Here is a 24796-nt window from a genome sequence, read left to right as displayed (position 1 = left end):
CAAAAATGACAAAGACTCCCAAAAGGCCCAGAAGTGAGAAAGGTCTTTCCATAATAGGGTCAGTCATCGGGTAGGCCAGCTGCCCAAATCAGGTCTCCCTCAACTCTGCATCGTCCCAGCCCCTGCGGGTCTGGCCTTTGCCCAGGCATGGAAACCCAGCAGGCTGCACTGCCAAGGACTTTGAATTTGGGGCCAACTCAGTCCTGGACCTCATCCAGGCTGGCAGATGCTGCAACAAGGCCCCTCACCTCATCCCAACAAAGGCCTTCAGTGAGATGACACACCGGCTTTGTGGTAGCTGAGGGGAACAGGCCCCAAGACCATGTGCAGACTGCAGGTGGTCCCCAGCCTGTGTCTTCCCAGCCCATGCTTCCCTCTGCTCACCTCCAGCCAGATGAGCACCAGGGCAGAATGAGAGGCCACCGCTCACATGGCATCAGACTGCCCTGGGACATATGGGAAACTGCTATATGAAATGACAACCACATTTGCGTACTAAAAAACTATATGTGATCTGGGTGTGGTGGTACATGCCCGTAATCCCAATATGTGGGAAGCAGCGACAGGAGGATCACAGGTGTGTGGCCAGCCTCAGCAATTTAGCGAGACCCTGCTTCAGAATAAAAAGTAAGTAAAGCTGGGGGTGTAGCTTGGAGGTAGAAAGTCCCTGGGTTCAGTCTCCAAAACTGCATGTGCAGGCCAGGTGTGGTGGCGCACGCTTGTAATCCCCGCACTTGGGAGACAGAGACAGGAGGATCGTGCAGGTTCGAAGCCAGCTGCGCGCGCTGGCTTAGGAGACCCTGTTTCCAAATAAAAAAGTATAAATAGGTCTGGGAGTGTAGCCCGGAGGTAGAAGGGCTTCCAGGAACCCCAGTACCACCAAAAAAAAACACCTAAAAAACAAACAAACAAAAAGAAACTGCATGCGCACACACACAGTGCTGTATGTAATACAGTTGCTATTACTGTACATCTACTTTACACTGTGCCAGGCACTGTTCTCTGTCTTTTATATATATTTCCTCATTTCAGTCTCATCACAGTTGTGTGAAGGCACTGTTGTCCGCATTTATGACTAAACAGGCAGAGAGCAGTTAGAGACTTGCCTGAAGCATCCTCAGTAAGTGTGGGGCCCGCCACCTCACTCAGCTGCCTCCGGGTGCCACGTACCTCACATTAGACCCATTCAGGAGTTCTGAACTCTAGTAACTTAGTGCCAGCATTTTAGTTTTGAATGGAAATAGAATATATACAATGAGGTGTTTTTTTGTTTTTTTTTTTTTTAAATGCTGGGCTACATCCCAAGTCCTAAGACTTGAGTGTGTAAATTCTGGGTCAGTGCATAACTTCTCTGCCGTGGCTCCTATTCAGTACATTGGAAACTAGTTCCATGACATTCCCAGCTTGTGCCCTCCCCCTGCCGCAGCACCCACCAAACTAGCCTCTGGGGCTCCAGTCCACCCCACACTGGGCAGAGACCCTTGAGTCCCACGACCACAGGACTAGGATTCAGCACCACCCGTCCCAAGCCAGCTCCAAGGGCGCCGCAGTAAAGGAGGCAGCCAGGAGACACGAGGACTGTCTCTTGCAAGGGAAACGCACAGTATGCAAATATAGTAAATTATGCAGTGTGGCACGTGGTGACAGGGTGGGGAATAAAGCAAGGGAAAAGGGAGAAGTGTGGTGGATGGTTAGATCTCAAGATGTGATGGTCAAGAGAAACTTCACTAGGAAGGTGGCTCTTGAGTAAAGGTCCAGAGGAGGTAAGAGAGGGCGCCCTGCAGGGATCTGGCAGAAGAGCGTTCCAGGCAAAAGCCAGAAGGAAAAGCCAGTACAACGGTCCCTCAGGACCCTGATGTGTAGGAGACCTGGTCTGAGTCCTAGTTCTACCACCCAGCAACTTCGGAATTGCAGGTTCCAAAACCAGCTGCTGCTTTGGAGCCTCAGTTTCCCCTTCAGCAATCCTAAGTGTGCAGAATAATAGGGTGGACTTGGTGATGTAAATATTAAGCAGGCACCAGGCGTGGTGGTGCACGCTTGTAATCCCAGCATTTGGGAGGCTGAGACCGGAGGATCGCGGTTCCCGGCCAGCCTCAGCTACTTAGTGAGCCCCTCCGCAACTTAGTGAGACCCTGTTTCAAAATAAAGAATAAAAAATAGGGTGGGGCTGTAGTTTGGAGGTCAAATGCCTCTGGGTTCCATCCCCAGACCCTCGAAAATAGATGGATGGATGGATGGATGGATGGATGGATGGATGGATGGATGGATAGCAGGCAGGCAGGCAGGCAGGCAACACTGGAACAGGCACTTGCATAGAGCCCAGCAAGCTTGGCTATCAGGAGGAGTCAGCCTTGTCGCACTGAGTCAGGCCTGTGGGTCGTGGGCCCCCGGAAGGCTTACACCCTCAAGCAGGCCTTTCTCTGCCCTTGTACCCCAGGTCACATGCCGACTCTGCCACTCACGGCTATCCTGTCTGGCCCTCAGGCCTGAGACTCCATTATCTAGAGTCAGAGGAAAGGCAGCGGCCTCCAAGGTTTGCCTCGCTGTATACTAAAGCCCACCCATGATGGAGTCAGGGCAGAGGATCACATAGCCCAAAGACAGTAACAGTAGTGCGAGCAGCAGCTAACACTGTGAACACGTAGCATTAGCCATCCCCCAAGGGTTCTGTATGTCCTCCTCTCAACTGTCCTATGACAGGGCTGGGTCCCTGAAGACAGTGGAGCCCAGAGAATCACTTGTCAGGCCCCCAGCGGCAGAGCCAAAACATGGTCCCAGACTGCTCCGCTCCTGGACCTGAACCTCTTAGCCATTGCCCCACAGCACCCGCCAGGTTACGTTTGAATTCTGCCCCAGGGCTCCCAGAGCTGAGCGTGCCTGGCACTGCCCGTCATTAGCCACGCGGTCTCGGGCTGGTGGCTCTCCTCTGTGCACATCAGTTTCTTCATCTCTAAAATGGGCTCTGAGCTGTCATCTGTCTTCTAGAGAGGCGGGAAGGTGACACTTCCTGGGTGTCTGCACAGGCGGCCGGGCAGTAGGAACTCGGAATGTCATATCCCATGTGACTGAGGATACTGTCATGGCCACCATTCCTTCCCAATAGGTTTGATGACATGCTGGGGATCAGGGCTTGGGCCCACAGACAGGGCTCCATCCTTCTGTCCACACACACACACATGCCTCAGGCTCCTGTAAATCAGAGTGTGGGGCCCAGGCTGCCTTCCAAGTCCGCCGGCTGGCCTGCCCCAGATGGCCACCCCCAGCCGCCAAGCAGACAGTCCCAAGTGGGCCTGCACATCCCGGCAGATGGGAAGTAAGCGTTGGCAGCACCACGCTCCCCAGCTAGGCAGGAGCAGACTGGGGGCTTCTAAGTCCCAGCTCCCAGTGAGCCGGGACTGGCCAAGGCTACCCTGCCCTGAGCTCCTTGCTGGTGTTGGCTCAGCCAGGACACAGCAGCGCCCCAGCCAGCTGGGGACTGTGGCCCACTAAGCCCAACGGTCTCACTTTGGCCTGGCAATTGTGTGTGTGTGTGTGTGTGTGTGTGTGTGTGTGTGTGTGTGTCTGTGTTACTGAGGATGGGACCACTCAGGGGCATTCTACCTCATAGCTATACCCCCAGAACTATTTTTTATTCTTTGTTTTGAAACACAGTCTCACGGAGTTGCAAAGGACCTCAGTAAGTAGCTGAGGCTGTATGCTAACTGTGTGCCACCATGCCCGGCAAGGCAAAGATTTTTTTTTTTTTTTTTTTTTTTTTTTTGTGGTACTGGGATTCCTGGAAACCCTTCTACCTCCAGGCTACACTCCCAGACACCTATTTTTATATTTTTATTTGGAAACAAGGTGTCTTAAACCAGCAAGGCTGGCTTCAAACCTGCTCAATCCTCCTGTCTCTGCCTCCCAAATGCAGGGATTACAAGCGTGTGCCACCACGCCTGGCAAGGCAAAGATGTTTTGACATGCTTTCGATTTGATAAGGTTAGAAGTTTAGATTTTTTTAAATAATCTTTTCTTTTCTTTGACTTACGGCATTAGGGATTAAACTCAGGCATGTTCTACCTCTGAGCTACATACCCCTAGCCCTTATTTATTTATTCATTCGTTCATTCATTTGTTGAAACAGGATCTCACTAAGTTGCTAAGGGCCTTGTTAAATTGCTGAGGCTGGTTTTGAACCTGTAGTCCTCCTGTCTCAGCCTCCCAAATAACTGGGATTACAGATATACACCACCATGCCTGGCTCAGTTTTTTCTTTTCTATATAAAAAGCACTCATTGTTAATAATTTAAACAATACATAGGCTGAGTGTGGTGACGCACATATATAATCCCAGCGCTTAGGAGACTGAGACAGGAGGATCGCAGGGCCACAGCCAGCTTCAGCTACTGAGGCCCTCGGCAACTTAGTGAGACTCTTGTTTAAAAATAAAGAATAAAAAATAGGGCTGGGAGTATAGCTCGGAGGTAGAATGCCCCTGGGTTCAAACCCTAGTTTCACAAAAAAGTAAGATAAATAACATTATATATATTAGAAAAGGGACATTCTGGGTGAAGAAAGCCAGAGTGATCGTGTCCAGCAGGAGCCCATCAGCAGGTCCATCTGAGTGTGCAAGCCATCTCCAGCACATACTGCTAGGTGGGGTTGGGGGTAAGCAAACTGTAGCTTCCTACTTAGAGTTAAAGCAGCTTAAATTCCCTACTATCCCTGTGGCTTTGTGCATATGCATTTAACACATCTGCACACAGTAATCACACATATCGGGTTCACACTATATTCCAGATAACCTCCCTGCTGAGCAGTATACATTTGTTCTCATTCTGTCAATGGAGACAAAATGGGCACAGAGAAATTAAGCAGTTTCCCCTGGGTCACAGATCAAGGGTCTGGTAGAACTGGGATTTGAACCCAGATAGACCAAGTACCTCCCAGGAAAAGTCCTTGAAGGGTGCACCTCGCCCAGCAGGAATAGCCGGGCACTTGTAATCCCCGCACTTGGGAGGCTGAGACAGGAGGATCGTGCAGGTTCAAAGCCAGCCTCTGCTGACTTAAGAGACCCTGTTTCCAAATAAAATATAAAATAGGTCTGGGAGTGTAACCCGGAGGTAGAAGACCCCTGGGTTCCATCCCCAGTACCACCAAAAAAAAAAGGCAGGAATGCATCTGAGTTGGGAGAAAGTGCAGACTACATGCACCAGGGCCCTCCTTGTTCCCATGGCACCGCGTCCCTCCCACAGCTCACTCAGTCTGTTACCCTCAAGAAGTGATGCCAGAGGAGCTGGACCTGGTGGCGCACACTTGTAATTCCAGGACTTGGGAGGCTGAGACAGGAGGATCCGAGTTCATGGCCAGCCTCAGCTACTTAGTGAGGCCCTGTTTCAAAATAAAGAATAAAAAATCGGGCTGGGGGTATAGCTCAGAGATAGAATGCCCCTGGGTTCAATCACCAGCACCACAAAAAGAAAGAAATATATAGAGAGGAAGAGAGAGAAAAAGAGAAAAGAAGCCAGAGTGTCCTGGGCTCTGAGCAGAGAGCTGTGATCAACTCAGGCTGCTCTGGAGAGAGTGGACTGGGAATGGCGCTGGGGCAGTGAAACCAGCAGGAGCCGCGGTGTGGGTGGGAGATGACAGTGGCCATAACCAGGTAGAGAGAGATAACACTCGTGGCTTGCCAGTGCCCTGCTCTTATCCCTAGTGCAGAAAGATGAGCTGGGAGATTGTCAAGTAGTGAGCATTGGTCAGAACCAAAATGTGAACTTTTCTTCTTGGAAGAATTATTTCTTGTTCATGATGTCACTTGTCCCCAGCAGAGGGCGTTGTGGGACAGCGTCTGTAGGCGACAAAGATACCACAGATTCTATTGATGCTGAAACCCCACAACCCCAGGGCCACCCAGACTGGCAGGCAAAGCACCTGATATTACTGCTATTCGCAATCTTTTTTAAGACTGCCTTGCTTATGATAAGAGAGATTTGTTTTCTTAATTATTACTGGGACCAGAACTGGGAACTCCCAACCATGAGATCATTCCACGCTGCTGGCTCAGGGCTTGTTTGGCAAGGGTGGGCTGTATGCTTAGAGGTAAAGTCATCCGACACCTTTGCCACATCCTGTCTGTTGACTTAGGTGAGCATGTTTTTGTAGTTAACACTGATCTGCATTAGTATTTAAACCACAACTCCCAAGTATGTTTTGGGTGCTTGTAACAAGCTCCTGGAGGAGGGAATTTTCCTTGTATTCCAGGCCCCCTGCCATGTATTCCTGGTGTGATGTCAACCTGCTGCACCTGGCCTGGAGCACGCTAAACCCGGTGGCCAGCAGCACAGTGTGGCTAGAAGCGTGAGCCCTGTTAGCAAGAGTGGGCAGCAACAGAGGCCTAGCAGGATGTGACTTGATACAACCACTGGGAAATCTGCTTGGCAGTTCCATAAAATTCAAGATTAGCATGCCTAGTGATTTAGCAATTTCTCTCCTAGGTATAAAACCAACAGAAAATGTGTTCATGGGCACCAAGAAGTGCTTCTGCGAATGTTCCTAACAGCACTATTCACAGTTGTCAAATACTGGAAGCAGTTCTGGTGCTCATCGGCAGTAGAAAGGATTAAATTCACAATGGTAGAAGCATTGGCCTCTCACTGCAAACGTGGTCAAATCTCACATAAAGAGCGCTGAGAGAAAGAAACCAGTTAACATAAGAATACAGACTGCCAGCTGTTGATGTAACTCAGTGGTACAGTGTTTGCCCAACGTGCTTAAGGCCCTGGGTTCTATCCCCAACAACACACACACACACACACACAGAGTCACTGGTGGATATTTTTCTGAAACTGGTTGAAAGCCAGTGTGAGGGTTTGAGATGCAAGCTGATACCATTATCTATAGCAGGTAAGTTTTTTACATGAGAGCTCGTGGTAATGTGTATATAATGTAATAATGACAAAAGCCTCCTTATGCAGCCTGTTTTATTGACAGTACTTTGTGCTCTGCTTTCTGTAACCCATCTCCCCCAAATGTCAGCATCACAGAAAGGGCTCTTTGCTTGTTCTTCACACCCAAAACAGGGCTGTCATGCTGGAGGAAGCAGCTAGTACACGCTGGACAGAGGAAGGCCCATTACACCCCTTGTCTCATTAACCTCCTAACTCCCATTTTGTACCACAGTAGACACAGTAGACACTAAGGCTTAAAGATGTGAAATCAGTTGGTCAAGATGACACAGGAGGAGGCGGCAAGTTCTGGGGCTGGCTCTGACCCAGAGCATTCTGCCCTTAGAGCTTTTTTCCCCCAATAATACTAAGGATTGAACCCAGGGGAGCTCTACCACTGAACTACATCTCCTGCCATCTTTATTTTATTTTGAGACCAGACTGGCCCCAAACTTGCAGTTGCCTCCACCTCCCCAGGAGCTGGGATGATAGGCCTGTGCCACCATGCTGGACTTGCCTTCAGAGCATCTCACCCTTGCACGTGAGCTGTTGAGAGGGGCTTGGAGAGCCTCCTAACCTTCCCTTCTCTCCTTGAGTAGCTCATCACCCTTCGGGGCTCCATCCTGGAGGATGCCACACCCACAGCCACCAAGCACGGGACTGGGCGGGGCCTGCCCCTGAAGGACGCCCTGGAGTACGTCATTCCTGAGCTCAACATCCACTGCCTTCGACTGGCTCTCAACACTCCCAAGGTCACGGAGCAGCTGCTGAAGCTGGATGAGCAAGGGGTAAGCAGGGCTCTGGGTGGGGCTGCAGGCTGCAGCCTACTCCCCGCACCTTTTTCCATCTCAGGCACCTTATTTATTTTTGGCAACTAACAGAAACCACTTAGTTTCACAACAGGAGAGATCTGTTACCAAATTCTAGAGGTGCCAACAGCAGAATAGCCTGCAGATGAACTCATCACCGGGAGGTTCCTGTATGCACGTGTGCATGTGTGTGCATATGGGTGTGTAAGAGTGTGCATTTCCCCCCCATCCCTGCACACTGGCCCCCTGTGTTTTTCTGCCCTCTCCCTACAGCCACATGTAGACCCCAAAGAGCTAAGTCTCAATGCCATCGAGCCACTAATTGACCCTTTTTAAGTCAGGTGTCCATCCATGATTCAGGGCCCGGGGAAGGGAGCCTTAAGGATACCTGAAGTAGTAAGTGTGATTATTGGGGGCCACTCCTTAAAAACCATGTGGATCTTAATCCTGGATTAAGATTTATTAAGATCAGTCAGATTTTGCTCAGCTGGCGCCTGTCCACCTCTATGGGAAGCTGGCCTCACCACCCGTGTCTGCCTCAAGGTGGTCTCACCACCACCCTCCACCAGCTGTAAACAGAGCAAGCAGCATGTGTGCATCATTCCGCACGGCTCTGGGGTGTGAGGGCAGAGTGCTTCCTCTCCAACCATGGCCCTGCATTCCCAAGTGGTCAGCACCTCAGAACTACACCTCCTTCTGTTCCCCTTGACCCTGGCCAGGCCGGCCTCATCTAGCTGTTCTTGCCTCTGCAGCTGTGCCAGAAGCACAAGGTGGGCATCCTGTACTGCAAGGCCGGCCAGAGCTCGGAGGAGGAGATGTACAACAACGAGGAGGCCGGGCCCGCCTTCGAGGAGTTCCTCGCCCTCCTGGGCGAGAAGGTCTGCCTGAAGGGCTTCACCAAGTACGCCGCCCAGCTGGACGTCAAGAGTGAGTCGGGGGCCGCTCAGACTGCAGGGAGCTGCCACTGCACACCTGCCTAGCAGAAGTTAAAAGGCCTGGTGCTGCCGGGATGAGGATGTGGGGTGGTGGGAGCTCTTGGGTGGCACTGATGGGGATACAAATAGCACGGCCACTTGGAAAAGTAGAGTCGCATATTCTAGTAAAGTTTGAAGACACCCCTACTGTACGGCTCAGCAGCTGCTGTCCTAGACAACACTTTGAACCCTGCACATGCCCACCAGCAGGCATGTGGCCTTCTGACCACTGTGGCTCTGTGGGACAGTGTCTGCTGGATGCAAAGATGCTGATCCAGTTGGTGTAAGTGAAACCCTGGGGCCAACCAGACTGATGGGCAAAGCACCAACGTCATTGCTATCCACATTCTTTATCAAGACTGCCTGGGTGGGGCACGACAGGCAAGCACTGTGGTATCCTAAAGCAGTCATGCCGCCCCGCCTTGCCAGCCTCGATGAGGGTCACCTGCTTCACATTGCACATACCGCAGGTCTCAGCAGAGCATATGTCAAATGATGCCGTTTATGTACCAGGTATCTTAAAAAGCACCACAGAAGCCGGGCGTGGTGGCGCACGCTTGTAATCCCAGCATTTGGGAGACTGAGACCGGAGGAGCGCGGTTCGCGGACAGCCTCAGCTACTAAGTGAGGCCCTCTGCAACTCAGTGAGACCCAGTTTCAAAATAAAGAATAAAAAAAAATAGGGCAGGGGGTTTGCTCGGAGGTCAAAAGCATAGGCCAAGCATGGTGGAATACTGTAATCTCAGTTCTTGGGAGACTGAAACATGAGGATCATAGGTTAGAGGACAGCCTCGGCAACTGTAGCAGGGCCCTCAGCAACCTACCAAGACCCTGTTTAAAAAGTAAAATAAATAAATTAATTAATTAAATAAAATAAACAAATGTAAAGATAAAATAGAACTGGTGGTATAGCTTGGAGGCAGAATGCTCAAAAATAAAGTAGGGCTGGTATGGTATAGCTCAGAAGTAGAATGCCTCTGGGTTCAACCCCCAGTACCACATAAAAAAGAAAGGAAGGAGTGAGGGAGAAAAGAAAGAAAAAGGAAGGAAGGAAGAAAGAAAGAAAGAAAGAAAGAAAGAAAGAAAGAAAGAAAGAAAGCAAGCATCACAGTATATTGTTTGGGAATTTGTTCTTAAATAGCAGAATTGTAAGGTAAAGCAAAGGGATTTTAGATGCCATATTAAGGCCATTGGGCACCCTTGTGGGGAGGGGTAGTATGAATGGAAGGCAGTGCTTATGTTAGAGTGTTGGTGCCATTCTCTGTACATAGACCACAGAACACATGTGCATACGTAAAAATTGCTGTGTAGGTTGGGAGGTGGATATATAACATTATGAGTGTCACAGCTTCCTAGGAAATGGACTGCCATTGCTTTTACTGGTGGGCTGTTATTGTATTAGTGACTCAGGTTGGCAGTCAGACCCAAGATGGCCCAATCACACTATTATTACTATTATTATCATTATCATTATTATTATTTACTACTACTATACTACTGATTGAACCACGAGGTATTCTACCTTTGAGCTACACCCCTAGCCCTATTTTATTTTTTGTTTTGAAACAGGGTTCACTACATTACAGAAGATCTCACTACATTCCTGAGGCTGGCCTTAAAACTGTGATTCTCCTGTCTCAGCCTCCCAAGGACTGGGATTACAGGCATGTACCACCATGCCTGGTGAGACTCTATTCCAGAATAAAAGAACAAAATAGGTGTAGCTCAGAGGTAGAATGCCCCTGAGTTTAGTCTCTAGTACCATATATACATACTCATACACACACACACACACACACACACACACACACACACACCAAAAAAACCAAAACATACTGGACATAGTACATACATCGATAGTCCAGCTACCAGGGAAACTGAGGCAAGAGGGTTGCTTGAACCTAGGGGTTCAAGATCAGCACCAATATATTGGGACCTCATTTCGAGAAAAATAAAATGTCAGATCTGGAATGAGGTGGCCCGAATTCTGGCCCAGTCTACACCACTCATTGCAGTGTGACCTCTCTCACAGGAGAAAACGTGGGGTCAGTAATCCCAGCTCTCATCATTTCCTTGCTCTTTTTTTCTTTCTTTTTTGTGGTACTAGGGATTGAACACAGGGGCATTCTACCCACAAGCTACACCCCTAACCTTTTTTTTACTTTTGTTTAGAAACAGGTTTTAGCCGGGCGTGGTGGCGCACGCTTGTAATCCCAGCATTCGGGAGGCTGAGACCTGAGGGTCGCGGGTCGCGGACAGCCTCAGCTACTTAGTGAGGCCCTCTGCAACTCAGTGAGACCCTGTTTCAAAATAAAGAATAAAAAATAGGGCAGGGGGTGTAGCTCGAGGTCAAATGCCCCTGGGTTCCATCCCCAGAACCGCCAAAAAAAAAAAAAAAAAAAAAAAAGAAAAGAAACAAAAGAAACATGTCTTAATAGGTTGTTAGAGTTTCACTAAGTTGCTGAGGCTGGTCTTGAACCTGTGATCCTCCTGTCTCAGCTCCCAAGTACTGGGATTACAGGCCTGTGCCGCCATGCCTGGCCATTTCCTTGCTTGTAGTTTTGTTCCTTCCGTATGCGTCCCTAAACATGTACTTTGACCCGCTTTTGCACAGAACATGAGTGGAATCACACAGTGTGTGCTTTGTGTCTGGTTATCTTTCACGTATCATATTCATAAGATTCAACCTGTGTTGCAGCTATGCCTTGGTCCTTTTCCTGGATATATATTTTTCCACAGTATGACTATACCACGGTGTGTGGGGCCAAGTTGTTTTTTTGGTGTGTGTGTGTGTGTGTGTGTGTGTGTGTGTGTGTGTGTGTGTGTGTTGAAGGATTGATTGTGGTTCTGGGAATTGAACCCTGAGGCATTCTACCTTCAAGCTGCACCCCCAGCCTAATTTTATCTTTTTATTTGGAAACAGGATCTTGCTAGGTTGATTGGAGTCTCACCTTGAGACTTGAACCGGAGATCTTTCTGTCTCATCCCCTCCCAAGGACTGAAATTGCAGGCGTGCACCACTATGCCTGGCTGGTACCAAGGATTTAATCCGGGGCTGCTCTGTCACTCAGCTACATACTCCTGGCCTCTTTATTTTTAGTTTTGAGACAAGATCTTGCTAAGTTACCCAGGCTGGCCTCAAACTTGCAATCCTCTTGCCTTAGCTTCCCTGGCAACTGGAAATCACAGGTGCACACCACCACGCCTCCCTTTTGGTTCATTCTTCGATGGGCCTTTGGAGATTCTTGCACCTGCATCACCAGGGCCTGTGTGCGTAACTGTTCTTAGCTTTGTCCTAGGAGATGAGGCACAGGGTTATCAGTGCAGCCTGTCTTCAGGCTTAAGAGATATTGCCAAAAGTTTTTCAGTGGGGTCACATCAACACCTAACCATGTACATGAAGGTTACCAGCTTCTCCACATCCTCACCAGCCCTGGATACTTTTAATCATGCTGGTGAGTGTAGAGCAGGAGGTTTCCTTTTTATCTAAATTTATTTCATTTTAAAGAGTGGATTTAAGTGAAAGCATCAAGTGAAAAACTAGCACAGATGGTATGTGGGCTATGGCAGAAACCCAGAAGCTTTGGAAATATGTGGTACTAACTCGTGTTTCTGTCCCAGCTGACTCCACGGGAACCCACTCCCTCTACACGACGTACCAGGATTACGAGATCATGTTCCACGTCTCCACCCTGCTCCCATACACCCCCAACAACAGACAGCAGGTCAGTATCTCCAGCTGGCACACAGTTGGGCCAAAGGCACCCTTCCTCCCATGGCCAGTGCCTGGCCGCCCACCCAGCACTGGTCATCGTGTGGGTCAGGCCGGGCGCTGGGCCTTGGAGACCCCTGCCGTTGTGGTTGCTTCACCTGGTTGCTTAGTTAGAGACTAAGCCAGGTGTGGTTTGATGCCCATTTGATACCAGTTCTTGCTATTCCCTAACCATCCCGCTTGCCTCGTTTTATTCCAGCTCCCCTCAAGGGTGTGGAGTCATCATTGATCTTAGAAAAAAGAGAAATGAATTAGCATTATTTTGACTGCAAACTCAAACCAGAGTGGCATAAACAAGAAAAAAAATGAGATTTTGTGGGCAATGTAACGCTGAGGTTCTGAGAGAAGGCTAGCTTTAGGTATGGCTGGATCCAGGAGCACAGTCGTCTTAGGAATTCACTCCTTTTTTTTTTTTTTATGGTAGTGGAGGGGCATTCTATCTCCAAGTTATACTCCCAGTGCTATTTTATGTTTTGTTTTTGTTTTTGTTTGTTTTTTTGCAGGTCTGGGGATGGAACCCAGAGGCATTAGACCTCTGAGCTACACCCCTACCCTATTTTTTTTTTCCTTATTTTGAAACAGGGTCTCACTCAGTAGCTGAGGCAGTCCGCGAACCATGATCCTCCAGTCTCAGCCTCCCGAATGCTGGGATTACAAGCGTTCGCCACCACGCCCTACGATTTTATGTTTTATTTTGAAACAAGATCTTGCTAAGTTGTTGAGATTGGCCTCAAGCCTGAGACCTTCCTGTCTCAGCCTCCCAAGTTACTGGGATTTCAGGTGTATGCCACCGCGCCCAGCTTTCTCCACTTCTTAGAAGCCTCTGCTTTTCTTTGACATGGCTTTATTCACGTCTTCCTCAGTAGTGGCAACGATGCCCTCAGCAGTCCTAACTCACATCCCACCAGCTTAGCCGTGCCAGGGGAAAGAGACTGTTCCTTCCGGCCATCCCAGAAACAGGTCAGGGCTGAACCTTTCTGAACCATTCATGTGCCAGTCTCTGGGCCTGGGATGAGATGCAGTATTAGCCAAAACTTAGGTGCATGTCCACCCTGGAGAGAGGGGGACCGAGGTCAGGGAGGTGCTTCTCAGAGGGTTAGGTGACTTCCAGGAGGAGGAGGAGGATGCTGGGTGGGCAATAACAGCAGACACCCATTGCCAAGAGGCTGCTGGTGCGACTGGCTATTCTTCTGAGCATACCGTGTGCATTGGATCTGGGGAACAGACTCCTAGTGTCTAATAAGTAGAAACCTCTGAGGCCTGAGAAATTAGTAAGTGTATACATTTACCTGTTGGTACAGGTGACATCGTAGGCTTTTAGGACACAAATGATTTCATAAGGTTAAGCTAATATTACCTACTATTCAGTGTAACCGATGGCATTGATGTTGATTGATGAGAAGTAGTCTCACATGTGAATGACAAAGGCGTCAACATGGCAGTTAGCTAAGGAGGCCAGGGAGGGGGAGATACCTACTCCTGCCGTCCTTCCACCAGCATGTTTGTTGTTTGTTTGTTTGTTTGTTTGTTTGTGGTACTGGGGATGGAACCCAGGGGCATTCTACCTCCATGCTACACCCCCAGCCTTATTTTTTATTTTTTATAATTTATTTTTTTATTTTTTATTTTTTTTGTGGTACTGAGAGTGGAACCCAGAGGCTATACTCCCAGACCTATTTTATGTTTTATTTGGAAACAGGGTCTCACTGAGTTGCTGAAAGCCTCACTAAGTAGCTGAGGCTGACTTTGAACCTGTGTGATCCTCCTGTCTCAGCCTCCCAAGCGCGGGGATTACAAGCGTGCGCCACCACGCCCAGCTCCGGCCTTATTTTTTATTATTTTGAAATAGGGTCTCATTGAGTTGCAGAGGGCCTCACTAAGGAGCTGAGGCTGTCCGTGAACCGCGATCCTCCTGTCTCAGCCTCCCAAGTACTAGGAGTACAAGTGTGGGCCACCGGGCCCGGCTCACCAGCATCTTTTATTGAGGGTTATAATCAAAATATTATGAGAAGTTATCAGTCGCAGAAAATAGCAAAGCAGTCATGGAGCGAGTCAGGGAATAACACCAAGGTAGCCACGGACGAATCAGGGAAGGAAGAGTAAAACAGAGAAAGTGTCAGGGTCTTTGCTCATCCGCCAGGGTCCCTGGTTATCGGCCCCATTTGGTCCTTGGAAACTTGTCTGTGAGCAAAAAGTTCCCACTTGGGTGGGCAGTTTGTGCCCCTCCCAAGCCAGACCAGGGTGACCTCAAAACAAATGACTTACAATGCTCCCAGCAATTAACAACATTGGTCTCCAACCGGGCGTGGTGGCACACGCCTGTAATCCCAGCACTGGGGAGGCTGAGACTGGAGGATCCTGGTTCGCGGACAGCCTCAGCTACTTAGTGAGGCTCTGTTTCAAAATAAATAATAAAAAATAGAAAATAGGGTAGGGGGGTGTAGCTTGGAGGTCGAATGCCCCTAGGTTCCATCCCCAGACCCTAAAAAAAAAAAGAGCATTGGTCTCACCTGGGCCTAGTGGTGCACACCTGTAATCCCAGTACTTGGAAGGCTGAGACAGGAATATCTCAGGCTTAAGACCAGCCTAAACAATTTAGCAAGACTCTAAGCAATGTAGGGAGACCTTGTTTTAAAAGAAAAAGTAAAATAGTGAAGGGGTACAGCTCAGAGATAGAATGTGTCTGGGTTCAATCTCTAGGACCACACATAAAAACAAAGAACATCCATCTCAGTTTGAAACAAGATCACAGGTTCAAGGCCAGTGCATGGTAACTTGGTGAGACCCTGTCTCAAAATAAAAAATAAGCTGGGCATGGTAGCTCACACATGTAATCCCAGTACTTGGGAGGCTGAGACAGAAGGATTTCTGGTTCACAGCCAGCCTCAACTACTTAGGCCCTCCACAACTTAGTGAGATACTTGTTTCACAATAAAGAATTAAAACGAGGGCTTGGGTGGTAGTTTGGAGGTAGAATGCCCTTGGGTTCAATGCCAGCACCACAAAATAAATAAATATTTAAAAAAAATAAGAAGCTGGGCTGGGCATGGTGGTACACACTTTTAATCCCAGCATTGGGAAGCTGAAACAGGAGGATGGCAGTTCCCAGACAGCCTTGGCTACTTAGTGAGTCCCTTTGCAACTCAGTAAGACCCTGTTTCAAAATAAAGAACAAAAAATAGGGCTAAGGGTTAGCTTAGAGGTAGAATGCCTCTGGGTTCCATCCCCAATACTACTACCAAAAAAAAAAGAAGCAGCAGCAGCAGCAGCCAGGCGTGGTAGCCCACACTTATAATCCCAGCATTTGGGAGGCTGAAACAGGAGGATCACGGTTTGAGGACAGCCTCAGCTACTACTTAGTAAGGCCCTTTGCAACTCAGTAAAGACCCTATTCAAAATAAAAAATAGGGCTGGGGGGTGCAGCTCGGAGGTAAAATGCCCCTGGGTTCCATTGCCAGTACCATACACAAAAAATAATAATAATTAATTAAAACATACGAGCTAGCCAGGCATGGTGGTGCACGCTAGTATTCCCAGCATTTGGGAGGCTGAGACCGTAGGATCGTGATTCGCGGACAGCCTCAGCTACTTAGTGAGGTGCCCTCCACAGCTTCGTGAGACCCTGTTTCAAAATAAAGAATACAAGCCAGGCATGGTGACGCACGCTTGTAATCCCAGCATTTGGGAGGCTGACTCTAGGATTGTAGTTCACAGACAGCCTCAGCTACTTAGTGAGGCCCTCTGTAACTTAGTGAGACCCTGTTTCATAATAAAGAATAAAAAACAGCAGGGGGTGTAGCCCAGAGGTTGAATGGCTCTGAGTTTCATCCCCAGACCTGCAAAAATAAATAAATAGTACACAATAGGGCAGGGAGTGCAGCGCAGAGGTTGAATGCCCCTGGGTTCCATCCCCAGACCCGCAAAAAAAAAAAAAAAAAAAAAAAAAAAATATATATATATATATATATATATATATATATATATATATATACACACACACACACACACACACACATACACACACACGTGTGTGCGCGCGCACGTGTGTGTGTGTATGCAAAAAGGGCCAGGGTGTAGCTCTGTGGTAGAGCTCCTCCCCTGGGTCCGTATGGCTCAGGGTGAGACCCAGGCTTGAGTTTCTTTGCCACTTGCTAGCTGTGTGACCTCAGTGATTTCTCCTCTTAGCTTCAGGTCCTTCCTCTCTCAGATGGGCCCAATCATGGAGTCTGTGTATTGCGTTCCTAGAGAAAGGGTTACGCTTGTGGCACAGGGGTATGGTGGGCCTCTGGGGGGGGGCACAGGAGGCAGGCAGGCCTCTGAGCGTTCACCTGTTCACAGGCCTGGTGGGGAAGCTTGGCATGGAAAGCCCAACAGCAGTGGTTAGGAACCCTGGCCTTTCCTTTCACTGCTGGATAACAGAGGGCAAGTTGCTTAACCTCTGCAAGCCTATATGTCCTTGTCTATAAAACAGGATAAAATGAGCCATGTGTGGTGGCACACACCTGTAATCCCAGTACTTGGGAGCCTGAGATAGGAGGAGCTCAGGATTGAGGACAGCCTCAGCAAGTAGTGTAACTCATCCATCTAGCAAGACCCTGTTTCCAAATAAAATCAGGAAGCCAGGCATAGTGGTTCACACTTATAATTCCAGTATTTGTGAGGCTGAGACAAGACGACCACAGGTTCACAGCCAGCCTCAGCTACTTAGTGAGGCCATCCACAACTTAGCGAGACCCTGTTTCAAAAATAAAGTATTAAAAAATGCCAGGCATGGTGATGCACGCTTGTAATCCCTGCGCTTGGGAGGCTGAGACAGGAGGATCGCACAGGTTCAAAGCCAGCCTCAGCTACTGAGTGAGGCTCTCAGATAAAAAAAAAATAGAAAATAGATCTGGGAGTATAGCCCAGAGGTAGAAAAGCCCCTGGGTTCCACCACCAGTACCACCCAAAAAAATGTATTAAAAAAAATCAGGCTGGGGGTGTAGCTCGGAGGTAGAATGCCCCTGAGTTCAATCCCCAGTTCTGTCAAAGAAAAACAGACAAACAGTTGAATACCTGAGGAAGAGAGGAATAGAGCCTTTGGGGTGGAGGTAAGAGTGCTGCAGGCAGAGGCAAGGCCGGTGTCAAGGCCTGTGGGGGTGTTTCTGTGTTAGGAGAAGCCAGCACAATGGGGCAGGCCATGGGGAGTCACCCTTTCCCCTGAGTGAGATGGAGCCACAGGCGGGCTCTGAGCAGGAGCATGTGACCTGTTCAGCTGCCCCAAGCCATGGTGAGAGAGAAGAGAAGGCAGCCAGGAGCTGTTCCCATGATCCAGACAGAACCCCTCGAGCTAACTTGTGATGCTTTTCCCTCCACCTCTCACACCCATTTACCAGCTACTAAGGAAGAGGCACATTGGGAATGACATCGTGACGATCATCTTCCAGGAGCCTGGAGCGCTGCCTTTCACTCCCAAGAACATCCGCTCACACTTTCAGCACGTCTTCATCATCGTCCGTGTCCACAACCCCTGCACTGATAATGTCTGCTACAGGTACGCACGGCCTGCCCACTATCCCCCTACATGCACACGGATGCGCCAGGGCCAGTTGCCAGGCACAGGCAGCATGCAGAGGGTGCTCAGCCGGGCTGGGGCTCTGTCCATCCACATGCTCCCCACCATCTCGGACTGATTCCAAGCACTGAGGAGTCTAGCACCCAGCTCTGATTAGGAAGCTGGCAAGGACCCTATTTGCCTGGGACCTTTTGTTGCAAGTGACTGAAAACCCACTCAGTCTGGCTGGAGACAAAGGCAGTTGTGTGCACTCTGAACGTGACACTGGGAGGCACAGCCGGGTGCACACCACTTCCTAGGCGGCACTTCACTTTCTGGCAGCTCTCGACCTAGCACCCTACCTGGCAACAAAGAGTAGTTTTCTTTCCCAGGAGTTGAACAGAAGCCCCAGAATGGAGGCCCACTGACTTGGTTGGAGAGAAATGTCTATCTTAGGGCCAGATGACCAGCCAGGCCTGGGCACCAGGCCATGAGAATAGAAAGGCCCAAGAGTGATGGGCCCTGGAAAATCTGGAACAGAAGGATGGGGGCGGGGAAGGCAGACCACCTGTGGAGGGGAGTTGAAGGGTGTTTGTTCATAAGCAGACAAATAACCCAGGCCTCAGCCCTGTTCTGTATTATCCCAACAGTGCTCACCCAGGGCAGTGGGCAAGAGGGGAGAGCTGTGGTCCATAGAGACCACCCACTCCGTAACCAGATCAGACTGGCAGCATGGCTCCAGCGCTGGGTATGCCCATTTCCATTTTTTGAGGATGGTTTGAAATTCAAAAACTATAAAAGGGTTTTCAGGTAAAAATCTCTTTAGCCGGGCATGGTGGCTAATGCTTGTAATCCCAGTACTTGGGAGGCTGAGACAGGAGGATTCTGCAGGTTTGAGGACAGTCTCAGCAAGTAGTGAGATTCTCATCAACCTAGAAAGACCCTTGTTACGGATTTGGGAAGAATATGGTTGTGGGGAAACTGTTCCCTGGGAACCTCTGCGAGGGTCCCGGACACACTTTCCCCCAACCCATTACAAAACCCAAAACCACCAAAAACAGAAAAACCGCAGGTTCTTGTCCTAAACTAAGAATAAATATGCATAGCTTGGACAATTGCTGAAGATTTAAAGAAGTTTATTAGAAAGATAGAAATACAGAAAATAGTTACAGCCCCATGCCAAAATGGCATGATGGGGGAGGGTGGCCCCGGGCCAACTCACTACTCCCAAGATATAGCACATGGACCGGAATTTTTTACCCATGACCTCCATCTTGTTTGTGTAATTCTTTTTTTTTTTTTTTTTTTTTTTGTGGTACTGGGGTTCCTGGAAGCCCTTCTACCTCCGGGCTACACTCCCAGACCCATTTTTACATTTTTATTTGGAAACAGGGTCTCCTAAGCCAGCGCACGCGGCTGGCTTCGAACCTGCGCGATCCTCCTGTCTCTGCCTCCCAAGCGCGGGGATTACAAGCCTACGCCACCACACCCGGCTTGTTTGCGTAATTCTGACGTAGTGAACGGCCCTGTAAGGTACCTCCCCCAGCAAGGTGTGGCAAGGTGTCTCCTTTCATGAAGGTCAACTCCTCCTCCTGTCCTAGCTAGCTTATCTAATCATGTAGATCTGTCTTTAGATAGAGAAAGGCCTAGTTCTCCTCTATTGACTTGTTAATTACATGTAGCTAAGTCAATCTAAGTTTCAATAGCTGTTTGCTTCCTGACCAAAGCCAAGCCTTTCTCTCTCCAGATCTGCCGCCATTTTGACACAATTATTTTTGAAATATATTAATAATCAGAGCTTTCTCAAATCTTCCTAGGCCATTCCCAATACTGGTACATTCCCCCCTCTGTCTAGTAACTTCCTGACACCTGTCAGGCCAAAGGTAGATACAGAAAATACATTTTGACATTTACAATTTTACAAACATTTAACATGAGCTCAATTTCCATTAATTTTCCCCTCATTTTTATATGAATGTACCCCTCAGCAAAGGAATAAGAATGTCGAATCGGTCATAAACTGGTTTGAGCTGTACAGGGGCAAAGTTGGGGGGCCCCAGCTCTAGGGTAACATTCATGCATGTAGTTGGCATGGGGGAATCAGATGGGTCCATGCCATGTGCGTCTATGACGATCCAAAGGGCCTCGATGGATGTCTGTCAGGGTCTGTCGGAAAGCTTTAACCCTTTTGGGGTGCAGTGGTACTAGGACCACCGGTGAGATGCCCTGGAAGTCACTTTCAGAGATGCCGTGATGCAAAGGCTGCTCTATAGCTCTTTTAAAGCTCAACAGCTCAACAGGTGGAACTAAAACTGCAGCTGCCCACCAACCTGCAGGCCAAAAAGTCCCGTGAAAAAATACAGAACCACGTGCCCCATGTTGCCCCAAGACGCTGGGCGCCAAAAATGCTACGGGATTGGCACCCGTAGAAAGAGGGAAAGCTAGAGCTTGAGCAGATCACCACGCCACAGAGTGACAGTGTTACGGATTGAAAGAATGTGGTTGGGGAAAGTGTTCCCCGGGAACCTCTGTGAGGGTCCAGGACACACTTTCCCCCAACCCATAACAAAAGCCAAAACGACCAAAAACAGAGAAAAAAAACCGCGGGTTCTTGTCTTAAGCTAAGAATAAATATGCATAGCTTGGACAGTTGCTGAAGATTTAAAGAAGTTTATTTGAAAGATAGAAATACAGAAAATAGAAATACAGCTCCATACCAGACTGGCACGGAGGGGTGACTGAAATGAATACACCAAAGGGATCACATGTGGACGGGACTTTTATACCCATGACCTCCATCTTGTTTACATAATTCTGACAGAGAGAACGTCCCTGTAAGGTACCTCCCTTAACCCTATAAGGTACCTCCCCAGCAAGGTATGGCAAGGTTTCTTCCTTCATGAAGGGCAAGGTCAAACCCTGCTCCATCCTCCCTAGATCATCCTGTAGATCTGTCTTTAGATAAAGACCTAGTTCTCCTCTCTTAAGATCTGTCTTTAGATAGAGGAAGCCCTAGCTCTCCTCTATTGACTTGTTAATTACTTTGACCTAGGTTAATTTACATTGGAATAGCTGCCTGTTTTAGGCAGAAATGGAGTCCTTTCTTTACCCATGTCTGCCGCCATTTTGAAACAACTATTTTGAAATATATCAATTATTTTCTTTTGAAATATATTAATAATCAGAGCTTTCCCAAATCTTCCTAGGCCATTCCCAATACTGGTACAATAGTGGGATGACCCAAAACAAAGTTAGTCCCACGTGGGCGCCAAAAATGTTACAGATTGGGAAACTGTCCCCAGGGATCTGTTAGACCCCTGGGAATAATTTCCCGAAAACTCCCCACAGAAACAAAAAACAACAGAAAAAGAGGAAAAGATAGAAATACAGAAAATAGAAATACAGAAAATAGTTTCAGCCCCATGCCAAAATGGCATGGGGGGAGGGTGGTCCGAGCCAATTCACCACCCCCATTTATTTATTCATTCATTCATTCATTCATTCATTTTGTGGGTCTGGGGATGAAACCCAGAGGCATTTGACCTCTGAGCTACACCCCCTGCCCTAATTTTTATTCTTTATTTTGAAACAGGGTTTCACTAAGTTACGAAGGGCCTCACTAAGTAGTTGAGGCTGCCTGTGAACCGTGATCCTCCTGTCTCAACCTCCCAAATGCTGGGATTACAAGCATGCGCCACCACGCCCAGCTCTTATTTTTTATTTTTTTTTAATTTATTTTATTTTTTGGTGGTACTGGGGTTCCTGGAAGCCCTTCTACCTCCGGGCTACACTCCCACGGGCTACACTCCCAGACCTATTTTTTAACATTTTTTTTTATGTGGAAACAGAGTCTCTTAAGCCAGCGAGGCTGGCTTTGAACCAGCGAGGCTGGCTTCGAACCAGCGCGATCCTCCTGTCTCTGCCTCCCAAGCGCGGGGATTACAAGCGTGAAGCGTGCGCCACCACGCCCGGCTCTTATTTTTTATTTTGAAACAGGATCTCACTAACTTTCTGAAGGCCTTGCTAAGTTGCTGAGGCTGGCCTTGAACCTGTAAACCTCCTGTCTCAGCCTCCTGGGTATTAGGATTATAAGCATGTGCCACCACACATGTCTTCTTTTCTGCTTTTTTTTTTTTGTTGTTGTTGGCACTGGGGAGTGAACCCAGGGACATTCTACCTCTGATCTACACTCCCAGCCCTATTTTATTTATTTAGAAACAGCTTCTCACTAGCTTGATGAGAGTCTCACTACTTGCTAAGACTGTCTTCAAACCTGTGAGCCTCCTGTCTCAACCTCCCAAGTACTGGGATTACAAGCGAGAGCCACCACACCTGACTCTTCTTTTCTACCTTTTTAACACTAGCGGTAGCATATCACACACACTGATCTGCATCCTGTATATATTTTTTTTTTCATTTAGCAGTCTCTGAGATCTTTCCATAGCAGTACATAAAGTGCTTTTCATGCTTTGTGATTCTGAACCTTCTCCCGTGGGTACTGATAAGTAAAATAAAAAATTAAATGCGAGTAAAATAAAAATAATGTGCATACGGCGGAGTGTGAAAAACACGAGAGAGGTCCGGTACACATGGCATGTAAAGTTTTAATTGCACGGCTCTCCCGGGGATCAGGGCAAGGCACCATGGGGCCCGCGCACCTGTCCGAAGCTTGAGGACGCGGGCTCTCCTTTTAAAGGCATGCATCTCGCGAGATGAGGGTTTACTCGCGGGAATGCCCAATTCTCGCGGGGGTTTCAGCCCCTCCCTTGCCCTGCAGAGGTCATGTGACACAAAGTCACATGAGTGCAGGACCCAACTTAACATTCCGGCCTTTTGATGGTAGGGATAATGGATGACGTTGGACCCTCTAGCTTCTTCCTGCTGTCAAGGGGCGTCGTCAGGGGCCCCAGGCCGGGAGGAGTCGGGAGTCCAGTCCCCCAGAAGGGGGTGCAGGTGGGTGCATAGCTGCAGTGCGAATTGGAGGTTACCCTGGACAGCTTAGTGATGTGCGCTTGAGGAGGCTTGAACAGGCAAGGGCTATTAAAGAAAAAAACAAATCATGAGATTGAGCAGGCGACCAAAAAGGAGACTGGCTTACTCAGTACCTGGAGAGCTACCCTGAGCTGGCAAAGAGGATGGAGGTTGAGGGATCCAGAAGCCATCAGTCTTCAGCCAGGCTGAGTAGGGCCAGCAGCGGGGCCTGGTCTGGAAAGGTGCTCCCCCTGTGTTGAGGCACCTGGGGCTCACCCTTTTCCAAGGGCACTGTTCCAGTGGCCCTCCTGGCCACACGCCGAGCAGTCTGATTGGTAGGCGTGGCTTTGCCCCACTTGAGGCAGGCTCCTGGAGGTAGTTGTTGTTGCAGTCCTCCACACCTAGGTGGCGCTCCAGGGGGCTGAGCCGCCACCGCCAGCCAAAGCGCAGCTACCAGGGATCTGCTTTTTGGCAAAGTCGGGGTGTATGCTCCATTTCCGCCTGTTTCTCTCTGGAATTAAAACTTAGATGCTATGTTAAGGTTCTGTCAGGTGTGACGGACCTATAATCACAAAGAGCGCGTCCCGGGGCTGGTGTCCGGCAAGAATGGCAACGCAGACTCCCCACGGGCAGAGGGTGTCGCCCCAGCCCCGGCGTTTCCCACAGCACCTAGGGCGCGCCCACGCGGGCCGCCCAGCAAAATTGCAGTCTGGCGCGGGCCAAGATGGCGACTGTGACATCACCAGGCAGTGACTACGCGCCATCACAAAATGGCAGCTGGCGGGAAAATAAATGGAAGCTGATGGGGGAGAGCATTTGGAAGGATACCAGACCGCTTATAAAAGTTCCTAACTATTCCTGGGCCACCGCAACCTATTTCCCAACTCGTATCAAGGCAGACAGGCTCTCAGGGCATCTGCTAGTATAAAGGTTCGACTCCCCATAATTGGTTCGCGGGCGGAAACGAAGAACAGGAAATGGGCGTCCCCGATTTCCCTGCTCAATCGTTCGGAAACAGAGGTTAAGAGATAGGGAAGAACGTCTTCATTCCTTCTCAAAACCGGAGGATGACCTGGTCATCCGCAGCGTGGTCCCAGTGGACCGGGGGACAATGGGTCACCAAGCGCTTGGATTTTAAGGTCCCAGTGGACCGGAAGACCCAAGTCCGGAACCCGCTAACCAAGGGAAGGAGGCAGTTTACCGGAGTATAGTGATGTCGGCCAGCGCTGGCTGTGACAGAAGCGCTGAGAAGCTGCTGGGGGCGTGGTGGAGCCAGGGCGCGCGGATGCCGGTGGCTGGTGTGGATGGCACTGGCGGCTGGCGGGATCAGTGGGGGCGCGCAGGCGGCATGGCTTGCCGGGCCCGCGGCGTGGAGACAAAATGGCTTCCAGGCATGCGCCAGACGCTGAGGCTGGGCCCCGAGGAGCACCGCCAGTGAGCCTGGCTCGGGGTGGGTGGGGCAAACCGGCCAGAGGTCCCGGCGGTGACCGGAGAACCAAGCTGGAACGGTATTTTAGGAGGTCCAAGCGGCAGGCAGAGGTCCTGGCCCGCGCAGGCGGTTGGCAGGCAGAGCAAGTGCCAAGCTGCCTGGCTCGGGCCAGAAAGATGGCCGCCAACTCCTAGGATTGGTTAGGAGTGGAAAGTGGGAGGGATTAAAGATTGTGAGGCCTCCAGTGAGGCCATGAGGTGGGAAGGGTTAAAGATGGCGAGGCCTCCAGTGAGGCCATGAGGTGGGAGGGGTTAAGGATGGCGAGGCCTCCAGTGAGGCCATGAGGTGGGAGGGGTTAAAGATGGCGAGGCCTCCAGTGAGGCCA

At 49.4% G+C, this 24796-nt stretch overlaps 1 protein-coding gene across 1 annotated transcript in view; it reads left to right on the top strand.

Moving 5' to 3' along the window:
• The window catches only part of SIPA1L3 (signal induced proliferation associated 1 like 3), a gene marked incomplete at both ends in the record, with an annotated part of 125267 nt that overhangs the window by 12827 nt on the left and 87644 nt on the right, over positions 1-24796 (top strand). The window contains 4 exons of the mRNA XM_080704170.1: positions 7523-7711; positions 8485-8659; positions 12328-12431; positions 17854-18011. Of these exons, the coding sequence (XP_080560296.1) occupies positions 7523-7711; positions 8485-8659; positions 12328-12431; positions 17854-18011 (626 nt within the window). The remainder of the gene's footprint in view (positions 1-7522; positions 7712-8484; positions 8660-12327; positions 12432-17853; positions 18012-24796) is intronic.

Source organism: Muscardinus avellanarius (genome assembly GCF_963383645.1).
Source record: "Muscardinus avellanarius genome assembly, chromosome: 10".
NCBI classification, from domain to species: domain Eukaryota; kingdom Metazoa; phylum Chordata; class Mammalia; order Rodentia; family Gliridae; genus Muscardinus; species Muscardinus avellanarius.
This window is presented reverse-complemented; position numbering and strand designations above follow the sequence as displayed.